Source organism: Carcharodon carcharias, chromosome 32, assembly GCF_017639515.1.
Source record: "Carcharodon carcharias isolate sCarCar2 chromosome 32, sCarCar2.pri, whole genome shotgun sequence".
In the NCBI taxonomy this organism is placed as follows: Eukaryota; Metazoa; Chordata; class Chondrichthyes; order Lamniformes; family Lamnidae; genus Carcharodon; species Carcharodon carcharias.
The window spans coordinates 20,435,253-20,449,752 of NC_054498.1; the positions used below are offsets into that span (position 1 = coordinate 20,435,253).

General features: G+C 41.2%; 1 protein-coding gene across 3 annotated transcripts in view; it reads left to right on the plus strand.

Annotated features, from left to right (window-relative positions):
• The window catches only part of ireb2 (iron-responsive element binding protein 2), a 53,033-nt gene that overhangs the window by 19,032 nt on the left and 19,501 nt on the right, over window positions 1–14,500 (plus strand). For all 3 annotated transcript variants that reach the window (XR_005941833.1, XM_041178301.1, XM_041178300.1), the window contains exons 5-13: window positions 2,633–2,854; window positions 3,180–3,249; window positions 4,418–4,601; window positions 6,998–7,137; window positions 7,263–7,434; window positions 7,527–7,627; window positions 10,360–10,476; window positions 12,328–12,487; window positions 14,065–14,200. Coding sequence is in view for 2 of the 3 variants with exons in the window: in XM_041178301.1 (XP_041034235.1) it covers window positions 2,633–2,854; window positions 3,180–3,249; window positions 4,418–4,601; window positions 6,998–7,137; window positions 7,263–7,434; window positions 7,527–7,627; window positions 10,360–10,476; window positions 12,328–12,487; window positions 14,065–14,200 (1,302 nt within the window). In the remaining variant the exon portion in view is untranslated. The remainder of the gene's footprint in view (window positions 1–2,632; window positions 2,855–3,179; window positions 3,250–4,417; window positions 4,602–6,997; window positions 7,138–7,262; window positions 7,435–7,526; window positions 7,628–10,359; window positions 10,477–12,327; window positions 12,488–14,064; window positions 14,201–14,500) is intronic.

The window sequence follows — 14,500 nt, forward strand, 5'->3', positions numbered from 1 at the left end:
GGTTGCAAACAGACTGGTTTATCTTCAGACACTTGTGAGGGAGAGGGATAGAATCAGTAGCTGGAAAACAGGGTCTGTGACAGAGTCCAAAGACAATATTTAGTTGGAGAAAATTTCTGTTCGTCCAGTACTGGAAGTCGGTTGTGCTGTCTTAAGAATTTGGAAACCATGGTGGGGTTGAGAAAAGTGGTGGTGAGATAGAGCTGGATGTTGTCAGCATGCATGTGAAAGCTAACAGTGTTTTCAGATGATGTTGCTGAGGGGTAGTATGTAATTGAGAAATAGGAGGGAGGGGCAAGGACTGATCCATGGAGGATACCAGACGTAACGATGCAGAAGCAGGAACAGAAGCCATTGCAAATGATTCTCTGCTTGAGCCGTGATAAATACGAATGGAATTGGGTGAGTGTAGTCTCACTCAGTGGAGAGGTGCTGGAGCAGAATGTGTGGTCATCCGTGTCAAAGGCTGCAGGCAGGTCGAGAAGGACAAGGAAGGAAAGTTTACTTTTGTCACAGTCGCATAGGATATCATTTTTCACTCCAGTAAGAGCTGTTTTGCTACTGTGGCAAGGACCTGATTGGTGGGATTCAATCATGGAGTATCGGAAAATATGGACACGGATTTGGGAGGTTACAAAAGGTTCAAGGACTTAGAGAGAAAAGGGAGGTTGGAGATGAAGCAGCATTTTGGAAGGCCAGTCTGGTTAAGGGTTGTTTTATTTTTTGAAGTGAGAGCTGATGTTGGCATATTTGTAGGAAAGACAGAGAGTACATGAGCGGTGAGAACTGTTAACACTGTCAGCTTAACATGGGAGCCAAGGAGAGAAGTTGGGTGGTCAGCAGTTTAGTGGGAATAGGGTCGAGGAGATGAGCCACATGGACAAGATTAATTCAGAGCAGAGATAAGGGGAGAAACTGAGAAAGATCTGTGTTGAGGTGAGGGCAGGAGGAAAACCCCAGAGGAAATTTGACCCAGTGGGCTATTGGAAGGGGGAAAGCTGCAGAGACAGCTGATTGAATGATCTTAGTAACAAAGCATGAGCCCATTGCATTTGTTGGAGTTGAGGATGGAGGAGACAGCAGGGAGGGATTTAAGAAACTAGAGTTATCTTTACATTCCAAGATAATCCTGAAGCAGAGAGTTATCTTTACATTCCAAGATAATCCTGAAGCAGAGAGTAATTTTGGCAGAAGAGAGCAAGACCTGGGGTGGTACTTTCAGCGGTCCATTTCTGGTGTTGAATGGCTAAACCACCATATACGATCGAGATTGCATTCCTTGGACTCAAGGGAGCAGATATGAGGGTCATACCAGAGGAATGGCCAAAGTGAGAGAGAATAGTAGCTTCAGTGGAAACAAGGACTTTAAAGGTGGAGGTGAAGAATGCGGCTAAGTAGATTGATATCTATGGAAATGTCACGGTGAACAGATAGCCAAAGAATAAGTGTTAGGGATTTTGAAAGTGCAGTTGTAAGTGAAAAGAGGTGACGCAGTTAACCATAGCCTAAATGAATTATGGAAGTACTTGCCAAGATGATTTCATCATTCACTTCTCCTTTGCAAGTGGCTTATACAATTAATTTAGGTTGCTGGCAAAAAAGCCATGGGGGAGAATTTATTTTTACGCAGTGAGTTATGATGATCTGGAGTGCACGATCTTAAATTGTGGAAGCAGATACAATAACTTTCAAAAGAGAAATGGATAAACACTTGAAGGGACAAAAATTGGAGAGCTTTTGGGAAAGGGTCAAATTGTATAGCTGGCACAGGTAAAATGGACCAAATTGCCCCCATCCATGCTGGGAAGATATTGTAATTTTATTCTGCCGCAGCATGGGTTTTCAAACTGAGATTCGTAGACTGCGACTTTTGGGGAAAATCAAAGGGAGTCATCCAATTTTGGACTGTTTTGGAATGTACTGACTGGTAGACGTTACTTCTATTGGCATGTACAGATAAAACATAGTCTCTGCAATGACAGGCACCATTTTAACATTATACTTAATGTGTTATTGTCAGAAAGTAGAATGCTGGATGCACGGTAAATCCATAATGTCATAGAGCACAGACGGAGGCCAAACAGCCTATTGGGCTGGCTGGCTCTTTGTAAGAGCTATCCATAAGCCCCAGACCCCTTGCTCTTTCTCATAGCCCTGCAGATATCTCCTTTTCAATTACAGTAGCAACAGCATACAGAGCAACCCACACAGGGTGTGAAAGCTATTATGTTATAGGCAAACTTGGAATCTGTCAACTTGCTGCAGTAATAAGTTACATATTTACGTGTTCAGTAAATTAATTTTGTAGAATTAAACCAATATGAAAAGAAAATTCACTTCTTGCTGTCCAAGGCTATTAGATAGATTTTTGATCTACAAGGGAGCCAAGAGTTATGGGGGGACGAGGTGGCAGGCAGGAGAGTGGAGTTAAGGTCATGGTCAGATCAGCCACGATCTTATTGAACGACAGAGCAGACTGAGGAGCCAAATAATCTTCTATTTCTATTTCATATAAAATTGATCAATTAAATAATTTGCAAATTCAGCCATTAAAAAGTTTTTTTGCGAATGTGCCATTTATCAGTGAGATCCATAATTGTACCTCTCTTTATTCCATTTTTTTTTTGGGTAGTGCCATTCAAAATGCTCCAAATCCTGGTGGAGGTGACGGCTCTGGAGCAGCGCCTAGAATGCCCAACGCCAAGCTGCCATCGAAAACCTCACCGTGTCAACGCTCCAGCGGGTGCTTGAGTCAATGCCACAGTGAAAGGGGCTCCGCTTCCTCAGGGAAACGCAGCATGGAGATAGAGAACACACCGTTGCTTTGCCCTTTCCACCTGCAACCTGTAGCCGGGTAAGACTGGCATTTTCTTCCTGGTGTCTGTGTGGTTTAAGATGTTGTAAGGGAGATACCAGAAAGAAACGATCTTCAGAAGCTAGCTTTGTAATGGAGATTACATTTTCAATCACGTGTTCGGTTTGTCTTGGTTGGAGGGAATTGACATCAGAGACTGATATGGATGGAAGTGTTTCTTACCTGTCTTTCTCACCTAAATTTCAACAGCTAATAATCCACATTGTAGGCCATTCTTAGCAGTTTAACAATGGTTAAGGTTTTAAAATCCAATAGAATTTGAAGGCCAAGTTATTATTCATTGTGTTTTTTTTATTTTCTCTAGACCAGAAACTTTAATAAGGAACCAAGAAATCGAATTTAACAGAAATAAAGAACGGCTACAGTTTTTTAAGGTACTTCAATCTATATATGAGAAAGCTGGCATTTCTGGTCATTTTTTTCTATTATTATTTCATTTGTCCATAGTTATAATGGAAACGCTATGTAAATTTTTCACCATAAATACAAAATCTCCTTTGGGGGGGGCCTTGTAGCAGTGTTATTTTTCATAAGTGTGCATAGTTTTCATTCTAAATCTCCATTTTCAAAATAGGAAAGTGGCAAAATGTAACATTATGCGTTTTCATTATAACGTTAATGTTGTCTAAATATCCGGCTTCCTTAGGAACAGTCAGTAGTTGGGCTGAGGGAGGATTAAGGTGCTGAGTGAGAGCACAGTGCTGGATAGAATGTAAGTTTTTGGCAGTAATGCACAATCAAAACACAGATTGGACAGCATTTCCTAAATAATCCTCAATGTGCTAAGAATTACGCTGACAACCAATTTAAGATTGTCAGTTGGGCTTGCAATGTGGCACGTTTGCATGTACTGGAAGCTACATATATTAATACACAGGGCCCTGTTCTTTGCAGACAGGAAGAACATGCACGTACACTGCGCCTGTTTCAGCTAAACAAAATGATTGACAGCCATTCGCTGACTCATTCCTCAAGGCAATGCCTTGACCAATCAGGGTCAAGCTGCCTGGTTTAAATTTTAAACAATACATGGCAGTTAACTGTCTGTCGCAATCAGTGGTGCATTCTCCACGGCACTGTAACTTGCCAACCAGTCAGCACTCTCTTCACATACACTCTCTTCACATCCAGTATAAATTGTTGTTTTCCTCCCTTTATATTGGTATTCTTGTGCGCGTTCCCCGAATTCTATGTTTCCGCTTTAAAATTCTTTAGTGTCTGTTCTGTAAAAATTGGAACATGTTTACGAAGTACAGAGCTGCATTTGCACATCCTTAACACATTTCATAGGATAGGCGGGCAGTGACAGTGGTTTGAAATGAGAACGCTATTTTAGAGGGCAGTCCATAGTAAGGTAGAATCTGTAAAGGCAGAAACACATTCTGATTTGAAGCAAATCAAAGCGAAGAATGTCAAAATTTCTGTTAAAAATAATATTGGCAGAACTGTTTCATAATGAAAATGAGATGGATTGTATAGTTTGATTTTTAAATGTATATTTTTCCCATTTTTTTCTCCCGCTTCCCATTCTTTTTGTTACAGTGGGCTTCCAGAGTATTTCAGAATGTGACCGTGGTGCCCCCAGGAAGTGGAATCGTGCACCAAGTAAATCTAGAATACCTGTCCCGCGTAGTGTTTGACCTAAGAGACGTTTTGTTTCCCGACAGTGTGGTGGGCACAGACTCTCATACGACAATGGTGAATGGTCTTGGAATTTTAGGATGGGGTAAGTGTGCAGTTGATTTCACTTATTACCCCTTTACCACTTAAATCGTGTGACTAAATTTCCCTTAACTTAAAGCAGCCAAGTGAAACAAAATTAACAACACTTGAATGTGTTTAGTTATTTGCAGTCTTTTAAGTCCATTTGTTTAAAATTTGCAGTTTGTTTTAAAGAGGGACTATCAGTGGTTCCACAATGTTGGAATGACTTAGTTGGGCTTGGTAAACTGGGTTTGCTGAATGTTTTTGTCGAAACACTCGTGACCTCACCGAAGACCTGGTTTGAATGGTTTCAAGGCTGAATGTGAAGGAGTAAAAACCATGTTCATCTGCACTGCCATTTTCGCATGTCCATTCACTTTCTGTACTGTGAGCCTCACCTCCTCTGACATTTTTAGTGTTGATATTTGAGAAACAAAGCCAGAATAAAGAGAGAGACACTCGCTGTTAATTGTATATTAATTGTGTTTGATAGTATGCAGGTGGTGGGCATTAACGCATGGGTTTAGGGTGGCATGGTGGTAATGTCAATGGACTAGTATGCCAGAGAGCCTCAAATCCCTTCAAAGCACCATAGCAGTTTGCGGAATTTAAAATTCAATTGATATATATTGGAGCAGACTGAGCAGCAGTGATCGGGTTAGGACGCGCATGTTTATGATGAGTATCTGTGTAAATAAGAGTGTAAGGTTAGGCTCCAGTTCTACTCTTCACCACCTGACTTCACGGAGTCATGAAACCTCTTCAGTAGGTCAATGATTTTTAAACTGTGGTACGTGAACTAGCATGAATGCGACAGGCTGCTGTGACGGCCTTGGCTGGGGGGTGTGCTGTTGTCCATCCCAGTTACTGGCGGAGCCGCAGTTGCAGAAATGCCGCGCGCCAGGAAGTAGGCAGGCTGGTGAACAGCAGAGCGGGAAGGGCAGAAACCTGAAACACAGCAGCTATTCCGTGAACAGGCGGGTGGTGGAGAATCTCATCTGAAACTCCCACGAGGAAGCACTGAGTCTAATCCCACTCCAGGAAGAGCAGGGAGATGTCATGTGGTGAAGCATTGCGCAGGCATGTCGCTGAACCTGTCCGGTTACCTTAGCCAATCACATCCGTGTTCACTCATACCTGGCAGAATTTCATGCAAGACCCTTTAACAGGACACTGATTAACCTTACATTCAGAAATATAAATATGCAAAGATTTTATAGTGTAATTTAAACATAGGTTGGTGAGGTAGGGGGAATCCATGTTTGCAAATTCATTTGAAAAGGGATGTTTCAATTGAAATTATGAAAGAACCACTGCAGTAGCCAGTTCAAATCCTTTACATGTGTTGGAGCTTGTAGACTTGAGCATATTACCTCGGCAAAGTTTAAGTGAGTGTTGGTTGGGATAATCAACTTGGTTCCAATATCTATTCTACACAGTATAAAGGAAATACCTTTTTTGTCTTGTATGAGAAAAAGAGTGACGGCTTTAAAAAAATTGCCTGTGAAATCTCTTTCTCCAATTACCCAGAACAAAATTAAAGGGACCTTGAACTTGCTACTGAGGGAAAATGGTTATGTAGCTCTTGACAACTGCGGTAGATTTTGAGCGCAGTTTGGTTGCTCACCCAATGTTTAGAAGTCCAGTGCTGTACTGGAAATCCTTTTTCTGTTCTCCTGGTTATGGGTGTGCCAGAAAGGCTGTATTTACTGCCCATCCCTAAATGCCCTGAGAAGGTGGTGATAACCCTTATCGAAACTCTGTAGCCTATGATAATGTTATCATAGTGGTGTTATATGTAGAATTCCAAAAATTTATCTCCGGGATAATGATGCAAAGGTAATCTGTCTTAAGATGACTTTCACATTCCTATTCTGGTTATAGAACATTAACATTGCACCGACAGTTGTATTTTCATTTAAGTAAACAGTAAGAATTAATTTGCCTTTTTTTAAACTCTGTGATGCATGAAAGAAATGTCAGCTGTTTTAGACTAGTTTATGACCAAATCCAGTGTTCTCCACCAATAATGGACTTTAAAAACATTGCATTATGCTATTCGTTCTAAGGTACTTCAGTAAAGTATTGGATAACACAACCTTTGTAGTGTGAAAAACAACTTAAGCATCTGATGTTGTGACATGTTTGGTTCGAAAATAGTATGATTAATAAAAAATATGATATTTATGATGTCATGCAACATAATATCTAATTGCTGGGCTGAAAATAAATTCTTGCCTACGCATTATGTGGAGTGTTTGTTGGATCTGGGCTAGGTTGCTAATATTATGCTGAATTTGCAACCACTCTGCAGTTATGTCTGAAAACGGTTTGCAAAATGCTTGCTTGATCGCTGTAAATATGCTCCGTTCTTTATCCCACATACGTGAATAAAATGAGTGTTTGTTTGCTTTCCAGGGGTTGGCGGGATAGAAAGTGAAGCAGTTATGCTGGGCCAGCCAGTCACATTGACTTTACCCGAGGTAGTCGGATGTAAATTGGTTGGGACCACAAACCCTTTGGCCACTTCAATCGATGTTGTTTTAAGTGTAACAAAGGTATGAGAAGGTTTTGGAATTTTATTTTTACCCTTCAAGTTGAAATATTAACCAAATTGCAAGCAAAGAGAGCAGAGGATTAATTCTTTTTTCCCTCTTAATCGTCCCCACCCGGCTCCCTCCAGCATCTTAGGCAAGTAGGAGTTTCAGGCAAATTTGTCGAATTCTTTGGCCCAGGTGTGTCCCAGCTCTCTGTAGCGGACAGAACAACAATAGCAAACATGTGTCCTGAATATGGTGCTACCGTGAGCTTTTTCCCAGTTGACGATGTTACTTTGCGGCACTTAAAACAGACAGGTGAGAGGAACTGGTGAATTTATAGAATCTCTCAACTGTCATGAAGTTCTTCTTTCCTTCAACATTTTTAATGATTATTTTTTACACTACAGGTTATGGTGAAACAAAGATTGAAGCTGTGGAAACATATTTAAAAGCTGTGAAACTGTTCAGGAACTATCAGAATCCATCAGAAGACCCGGAGTATTCGCAGGTGATTCATTTTGGTAGGAAGAATGAGGAGAGGCAACTTAAACTAAATGATACAATTTTGGAGGCCGAGGCGGTGCAGGAGCAGAATGACCTGGAGATGTACATACGCAAGTCTTTGCAGTTGGCAGGAAGAAGTTTATTAAAAAGGCATGCGGAATCCTTAGCTTTATTAATAGAGGCTTAGAGTACAAAAGAAAGGAAGGTGTGCTATGCCTTTTATAAATCACAAGTTAGACCGCAGCTGGAGCAATGTGGCCAATTCTGAGCACCACACTTTAGGAGGAATGTCATTGTTAAACATCTGACAGCCAGTTGCTGAAGGAGAAGACCAGAAATCAGTCTTTACTGAGTTTTAGGTTTATTCGCAGATTGAGACATCACAAACGTATAAGCTCGTAACTTTACAAGCCGCCTTCAGTGTCAATAAGTGTGTCTTTATACTCTTTTAATAAAACAAATAAACAACCCCTCAAAGGGACACTTTCAGGTTATGGTAAAAGAAAATTAAAACTTCAGTGGAAACCTATCAAATTAGGATGGCCATTAGGATGATGCACTCCAGCCCCTGCGGTGCCCACCGGCTGTGGAAGGCCTCAAGCATATTGGTGGAAGTGTCTATTAATACTCTTTTGAGTAAATCAAATTTACTAAAGAACCATTCTTTAAAGGGGCACTGTAACGAAAACAAAAACTCCAATGGAAACTTATCAAATTAAATTTTAAATATCATTACCAGGACTAATGATGCACTCCAGCCGCTGTGACATTTACTGGTCATGGAGGGCCTCAGAGTGTCTCTTTATACTCTTGAATATAAAAATAAAAACAAATGAACTAATAAACAAGTTAACTAGTTGGCAGCCCCTCAAAGGGGCACTGTAACAAAATCAAAAGCAAAGGAAACTTGTAAAATCAGATTAAAATATTGTTTCCAGGACTGTTGATTATGCACTCCAGCCCCTGTGGAGCCCAATGGTTGGGGAAGACCTCAAGACTGTTTCTTTATACTCATTTTGAGTATACCAATAAACTAATTTAACAAATTAACTGCCTCTTAAAGGGGCAGAGTGTTTCTTTATATGTGCACATCATTGTCCAATGAGTGCCCCCACCCCAGCTGTAGACGCAATCTTAATTTATACAATTAGCATTTAGCCTTGTAGAAAGTGCAGAGGAGATTTACTAGAATTCTACCTATGATTTTCGAATCCCTCTGTGTCCTCACCCTTCTTTAATTCTGTAATCTCCTCTAGCCCCACCCTAGAAGATCTAGACTCCTCCAGTTCTGGCCTCTTAAAGCAACCATGTTTTAATTGCTCCACCATTAGTGGCCCTGCCTTCAGCTCCCAAGGCTCCATGTCCTGAAATGGGCGCTCGCTCTCTCTCTCTCTCTCTCTCTCTCTCTGTCTCGCTCTCCCTTCACAATGCTGCTTAAAACTTACCTCTTTGACCACACCTTTTCCCCAATATCTCTTTATGTGGGCTCTCTGTTACATGTCCTTTCATAACACTCCTGTAAAACACCTTGGAATAATTTGCTGGACAAAAAGCACTATATAAATGCAGGTTGTTGTCGTTAGAGCACGGAAAGGGGTAAGTTTGATGGAGGTGTTTAAAGTCATGAAGAGTAAATAAGGAGACACTTTTTCTACTGACAGAAGGTTGGTGACCAGATTTAAGATAATTGGCAAAAGGACCAGAGGCAACACAAGGGAAGGAATGTATGCAGTGAGTTGTTACCATCTGGAATATATTACCTGAAAGGGTGGTGGAAGCAGAGTCAATAGTAAGCTTCAAAAGGCAAATGGAAAATACCTGAAGGGGAAAATTTTACAGGATTATGGGCAAATTGTTGGGGAGTGAGACTAATTGAATAATCCTTTCAAAGAACCAACACAGGCACAGTAGCTGAATGGCTTCCCACTTTGAGTTGATGTAAATGATCCCTTGGCACGACCTTGAAAAAGAACAGAAGAGTTCTTCCCATGTCCTGATCAATATTTATCATTGAGTCAACATCGCTAAAGCAGATTACTGTTTGCAAATTGTATTGAAGAAAATCCAACAACCTAATAGTGGTTACACATCAAAAGTACTTCATTGGCTGTAAAGTGCTTTGGGGCATCCTGAAATTATGAAAGGCACTATATAAATTATTTGCTGTGTTATAGCATTTTCCTAGTATTGTAACCCCATAAAATCAATTGTTGAATCATCTTGACGTAATGCAAAGTTCTGCAAAAGTGTTCAGGACAGTAAAAACATAGTTACAAAGACACAAAGAAGCTCATGTTAGGTATGACAATTTTTGGGGTGAGCAAGTTTGTGGTAAAGAGTGTGTCTCTTGTATTAAATCTCTTTTTACTCCCCTCTACCGTTTATGTTTTTAGTTATGCTGTTTAGAGGCAGCTTGGAAGCAGATGTTTTGTGTAGGAGCTCCCCCTGGTTGCAATGGGGAATTATGAGTGTGGTCATCCAGTTATATCGCTGGCATTGAGCATTGTGAAAGCATGGAAGTAGGTTTTTCATAGAAACGGTACATACCTCAACTTTGACTAGAGTTCGAAATCGTAAAACACCAACAAGAGGCAACTGTCAAAGAACTGCCTGTGTACCAATCCCTTCATTTGAGGTTTTGGGAATACAAAATGAAATTCTGCATACTTGCTTTGTTGACATTTGTTTATCTTAAGGCTGAGCAGTGTATACTGATGTCTTCTATCTATTCCTTAGGTTATAGAACTAAACCTGTCCTCTATTGTCCCGTACGTGAGTGGTCCAAAACGGCCACAAGACAGAGTTGCGGTAAATGACATGAAGAAAGATTTTCAGAACAGCCTGAATGAAAAGGTGTGTACACCTAGACTTATTGGAGATTGGCAAACTGCATTGTATTTTAATTCTGGGTGTGGAATCCTGTGAAAGGTCACAGAAAATAATTTATTAGCAAAAGCTGTGGGAGATGTGAATCCTTTTAATGGAGCAAATCTTCAGAGAACCAGTGCAAAATTTGTATCATGTAGGGAAAAGGGAGGTTTGTGTTCCACGTTATAGTGAAGCTGTACAATATAAATTATACTCCAGATGTAAATTTGTCCGGCTCACATGACTAGTTATTGAGTCATTAGATCTAAGACCCAGATTTTCATTGATCTGTTAAAGATTATTTCACAGAAAGAAGATTACAATTTAGTTCTGCCAGTGGCGCGTGTAATTCGCAGCTTCTGGGACTTGGTATTCCAGTCATGGGACCTGCTGAAACAATCTAATTTAACAAGAAAATTGAAAATGCTGACTTAACCCTTTTAAGTACTGAACAGCTTTTGGAACTTGAATACTGGAACAGGTTTTTGTTAACTGCCAGAAAAGATGCTGACTAGCAGAAAATCTTCCTTGAGTGAAAATTGCACTGTATGGTAGCTGTTTATGTGAAATTTCTTTGCTGTTTTAAGAATTATTAACTCACTTAAGCAAGCTCGCAGCTCCATTAAAACAAATGGAAAGGGATTGGGTGTAGCATACTAGAAACTGGACATTACTGTTGCAGTTTTTCAGAATCTTGATGACACTGGGACCTTCGACAAAAGCCGCTGTGTCAGATGTTAGAAAATTTAGGTTCAAGCCTGAGCTATTTCTTCAACTGAAACCGCAAATTAGAAATAAAAGTGGAAAATGTTGGAAGGCACTCAGCCGAACAGACAACATCTATGGAGTTTATGTTTCAGATCGATGAACTTTCCTCAGACACTAGCACCTGCTGTCCAAGAAAATAGGAACAGTGGTTATGGTCTGACGTTTTTGTACTCAGTGTTAAAGCCGGAAGGCTGTAAAGTGCCTCATCTTTTGATGAGGTGTTGCTCCTCGAGCTTGTGTTGTGTTTCATTGGAGCAGCATAGGAGGCTGAGGACAGAGAGGTCAGAATGGGATGGAGAATTGAAATTGTACACCTCCAGCCTTCATCAGGACATGGTGGAGAGCCTTGCTGGGTCAAGTAATTGACTGTGCCTTCCATTCATCCTGGATGCCAATCACAGTCTGGCAGTGCTGCTGGGTAGCACAGTCATTGCTCTCCCAATTATTCACAATGACTGAGTTATTTAGACTGGACAGGCTTCAAGCTGCCATCTGGGCTAAGTTATCAAATCTCTACTGGAGTGGCAGGTGGAATACTGAACTTAATTGCTGCACCTCTGGTTTAATGCCTTATCTAGTGACCCTATATGTAGTCACTTGAGAACAGGATGAGGCTTGGCCATGAACTCTTTCGGTCTTCACTTCCTAGCAACCCTCCCCTTTCTCCTTCCTCCTCTCCCCCTCTCAACCTGTGATCTAATAGCTGGCATTTGCTGTTGAGGTCCACACTTGATAGGAAATAAACATGCAGATCAACATGGATAGAGAAGGGGAGGATGGAACAAGCTGTACTTCTCCACAGAGAAGCAGCATAGGTTCAATGGGGCATATATGGCCTCCTCTTGGGCCACTGAAGAACCCTTGACACCGCACCCAATATGGGACCCATGGAGCCCAGGGATAATTGGAACAGCAGTGGTTGGAGAATAATAATAATTATATATGGTAAACTGTAATAGACTTCAAGCTTATTAAAATATCTTTTCTATATCCCATCCAAAAATGTATAATTCTGTACCCATTTGTCTCAAGTTGTGTTAACTGCATTTTAATTTCCATTTTGTGCAGGCTGGCTTTAAAGGGTTTCAGATTCTCCCAGAAAAGCAGAAGGAGATTGTTGCCATTGAGTTTGAAGGGAAAGATTATAAGCTCGCCCATGGTTCTGTTGTCATTGCCGCTGTAATAAGCTGTACAAATAATTGTAATCCATCTGTCATGCTGGGGGCAGGTAAAGTAAATATTTATGATCAAACTAGTTTACTATAAAATTTCATTTGTTTCCTATCTGGAATTTCTCAGGGACAGGATGTTGTAAAAGGTTCAGTTGTTGTGAGTTCATCTTTGGGACCTTGGTCTGAATCCAGCTGAAGAATGATGAGCATGGAAGGAGTTTTGGCATTCTGAGCTCATTTCCTTGGAGATGAAAGGCAGCAACTCAGAGCTCGTTAATTTAGCAGAAATGGCATTTTGAGGTGGTAATAAGGATGTTTGGTGCTGGAAAAAGACTGGGCAGGTCAGGGAGTGGGATTAATGATTCATGTGAGCGGCAGGAGTGTTTCTCTGAGGGTTAGTTAGCGGCAGGAGTATTTCTCTGAGGGTTAGTTAGTGGCAGGAGTGTTTCTCTGAGGGTTAGCGGCAGGAGTGTTTCTCTGAGGGTTAGTTAGCGGCAGGAGTGTTTCTCTGAGGGAGTGGGATTAATGATTCATGTGAGTGGCAGGAGTGTTTCTCTGAGGGTTAGTTAGCGGCAGGAGTGTTTCTCTGAGGGTTAGTTAGCGGCAGGAGTGTTTCTCTGAGGTTTAGGTTAAGGCAACGATTAAAGATTGAGACCAATTGCCCTGTTTCTCCCTTCCTTCCCAATCCCATCTCATAGACGTGGCCAAGATGTTGGTTCCATGGGCACAGGGCACCCTCTGGAAACCTGCCTATTATTCATCTGTACGAGCTTAACCAGAAGAATCAGCAGGCTGTACAACTACTTGGGGGCAGTTCTAACATGTTCTTTTGAAGTTGGATTTAAGACAGATGGTTGGCACAGTTGGCTTCAGTTAGAATATTGTCACTACCTACCCTAGAATGCTGGATCCTGAAAGAAATTCTTCCCAAGTCAGCCATGGCTCAGTGGGTAGCACTCCTGCCCCTCAGTTAGAAGGTTGTGGTTTCAGGTCTCACTCTAGGGACTTGAGCACAAAATCCAGACTCCAGTGCAGTACTGAGGGATCACTGCATTGTCGGAAGTGCTGTCGTTTCATGAGACATCTGCCCTAAAGCAAAATACTGTGGACGCTGGAAATGTGAAATAAAAATGGAAAATTGAAATACTCAACAGGTCTGTCAGCACCTGTGGAGAGAGAAACAGAGAAGCCCTTAAAGTTGTGATCTTTCGTCACAAGTTCCACCATTTTGATTTTATTCCCCATCTTCCCTCTCAGGTGGATGTAAAAAATCCCATAATGCTGTTGGATGAAGAGCAAGGAGGTTCTCCACAGTGTCCTGGCCAATATTTATTCCTCAACCAACGTCACTACAGCAGATTATCTGGTCAATTCATGTTGTTATTTGTGAGAGCTTGCTGTGTGCAATTTGACAGCCACACTTCTTACATCACAGCTCTGACTGTACTTTCATAAGTATTTAATAGATTGTAAATGTCTTGAGACATTCTGAGGTTGTGAAAGGTGCCAAATAAATGCAACCCTTTTTGAATTTAGAATTGACAATCCTCACTGATCATATTAGATATTCATGAAGATTAATTCTTGTCTTTCTGTGAAGCATATTTATTCAAAGTTTAATTATTTCCACCAGGTTTACTGGCTAAAAAGGCCATTGAAGCAGGCCTGTCTGTTAAACCTTACATTAAAACCAGCTTGTCCCCCGGAAGTGGGATGGTGACGTATTACTTGAATGCCAGCGGTGTACTGCCTTACCTGCACAGCCTCGGGTAGGTGCTTTCAAATGTTCAAGTCAGTGGGTCCTATTCAGTAATGAAGTTAGGGTGACTCCAAATTAATTTCCTCTGTTAAAAGTGAGAGAAGCCAACTTCCAGTGTTTTTGTGACACGTTCTGGAGTAGATTTAAGTTGCTTATTTAGGGGTAACTAATGGAGTTGTGGAATTGCGGTTACAATCAGATTAGCCGCAACCTTATTGAATGGTGGAGCAGACGCGAGGGGCCGTGTGGCCTGCTCCTGCTCCTAATTTATATGTTCGTAAATTGTGGTGGGTGCCAGAAGCTCTGTCCC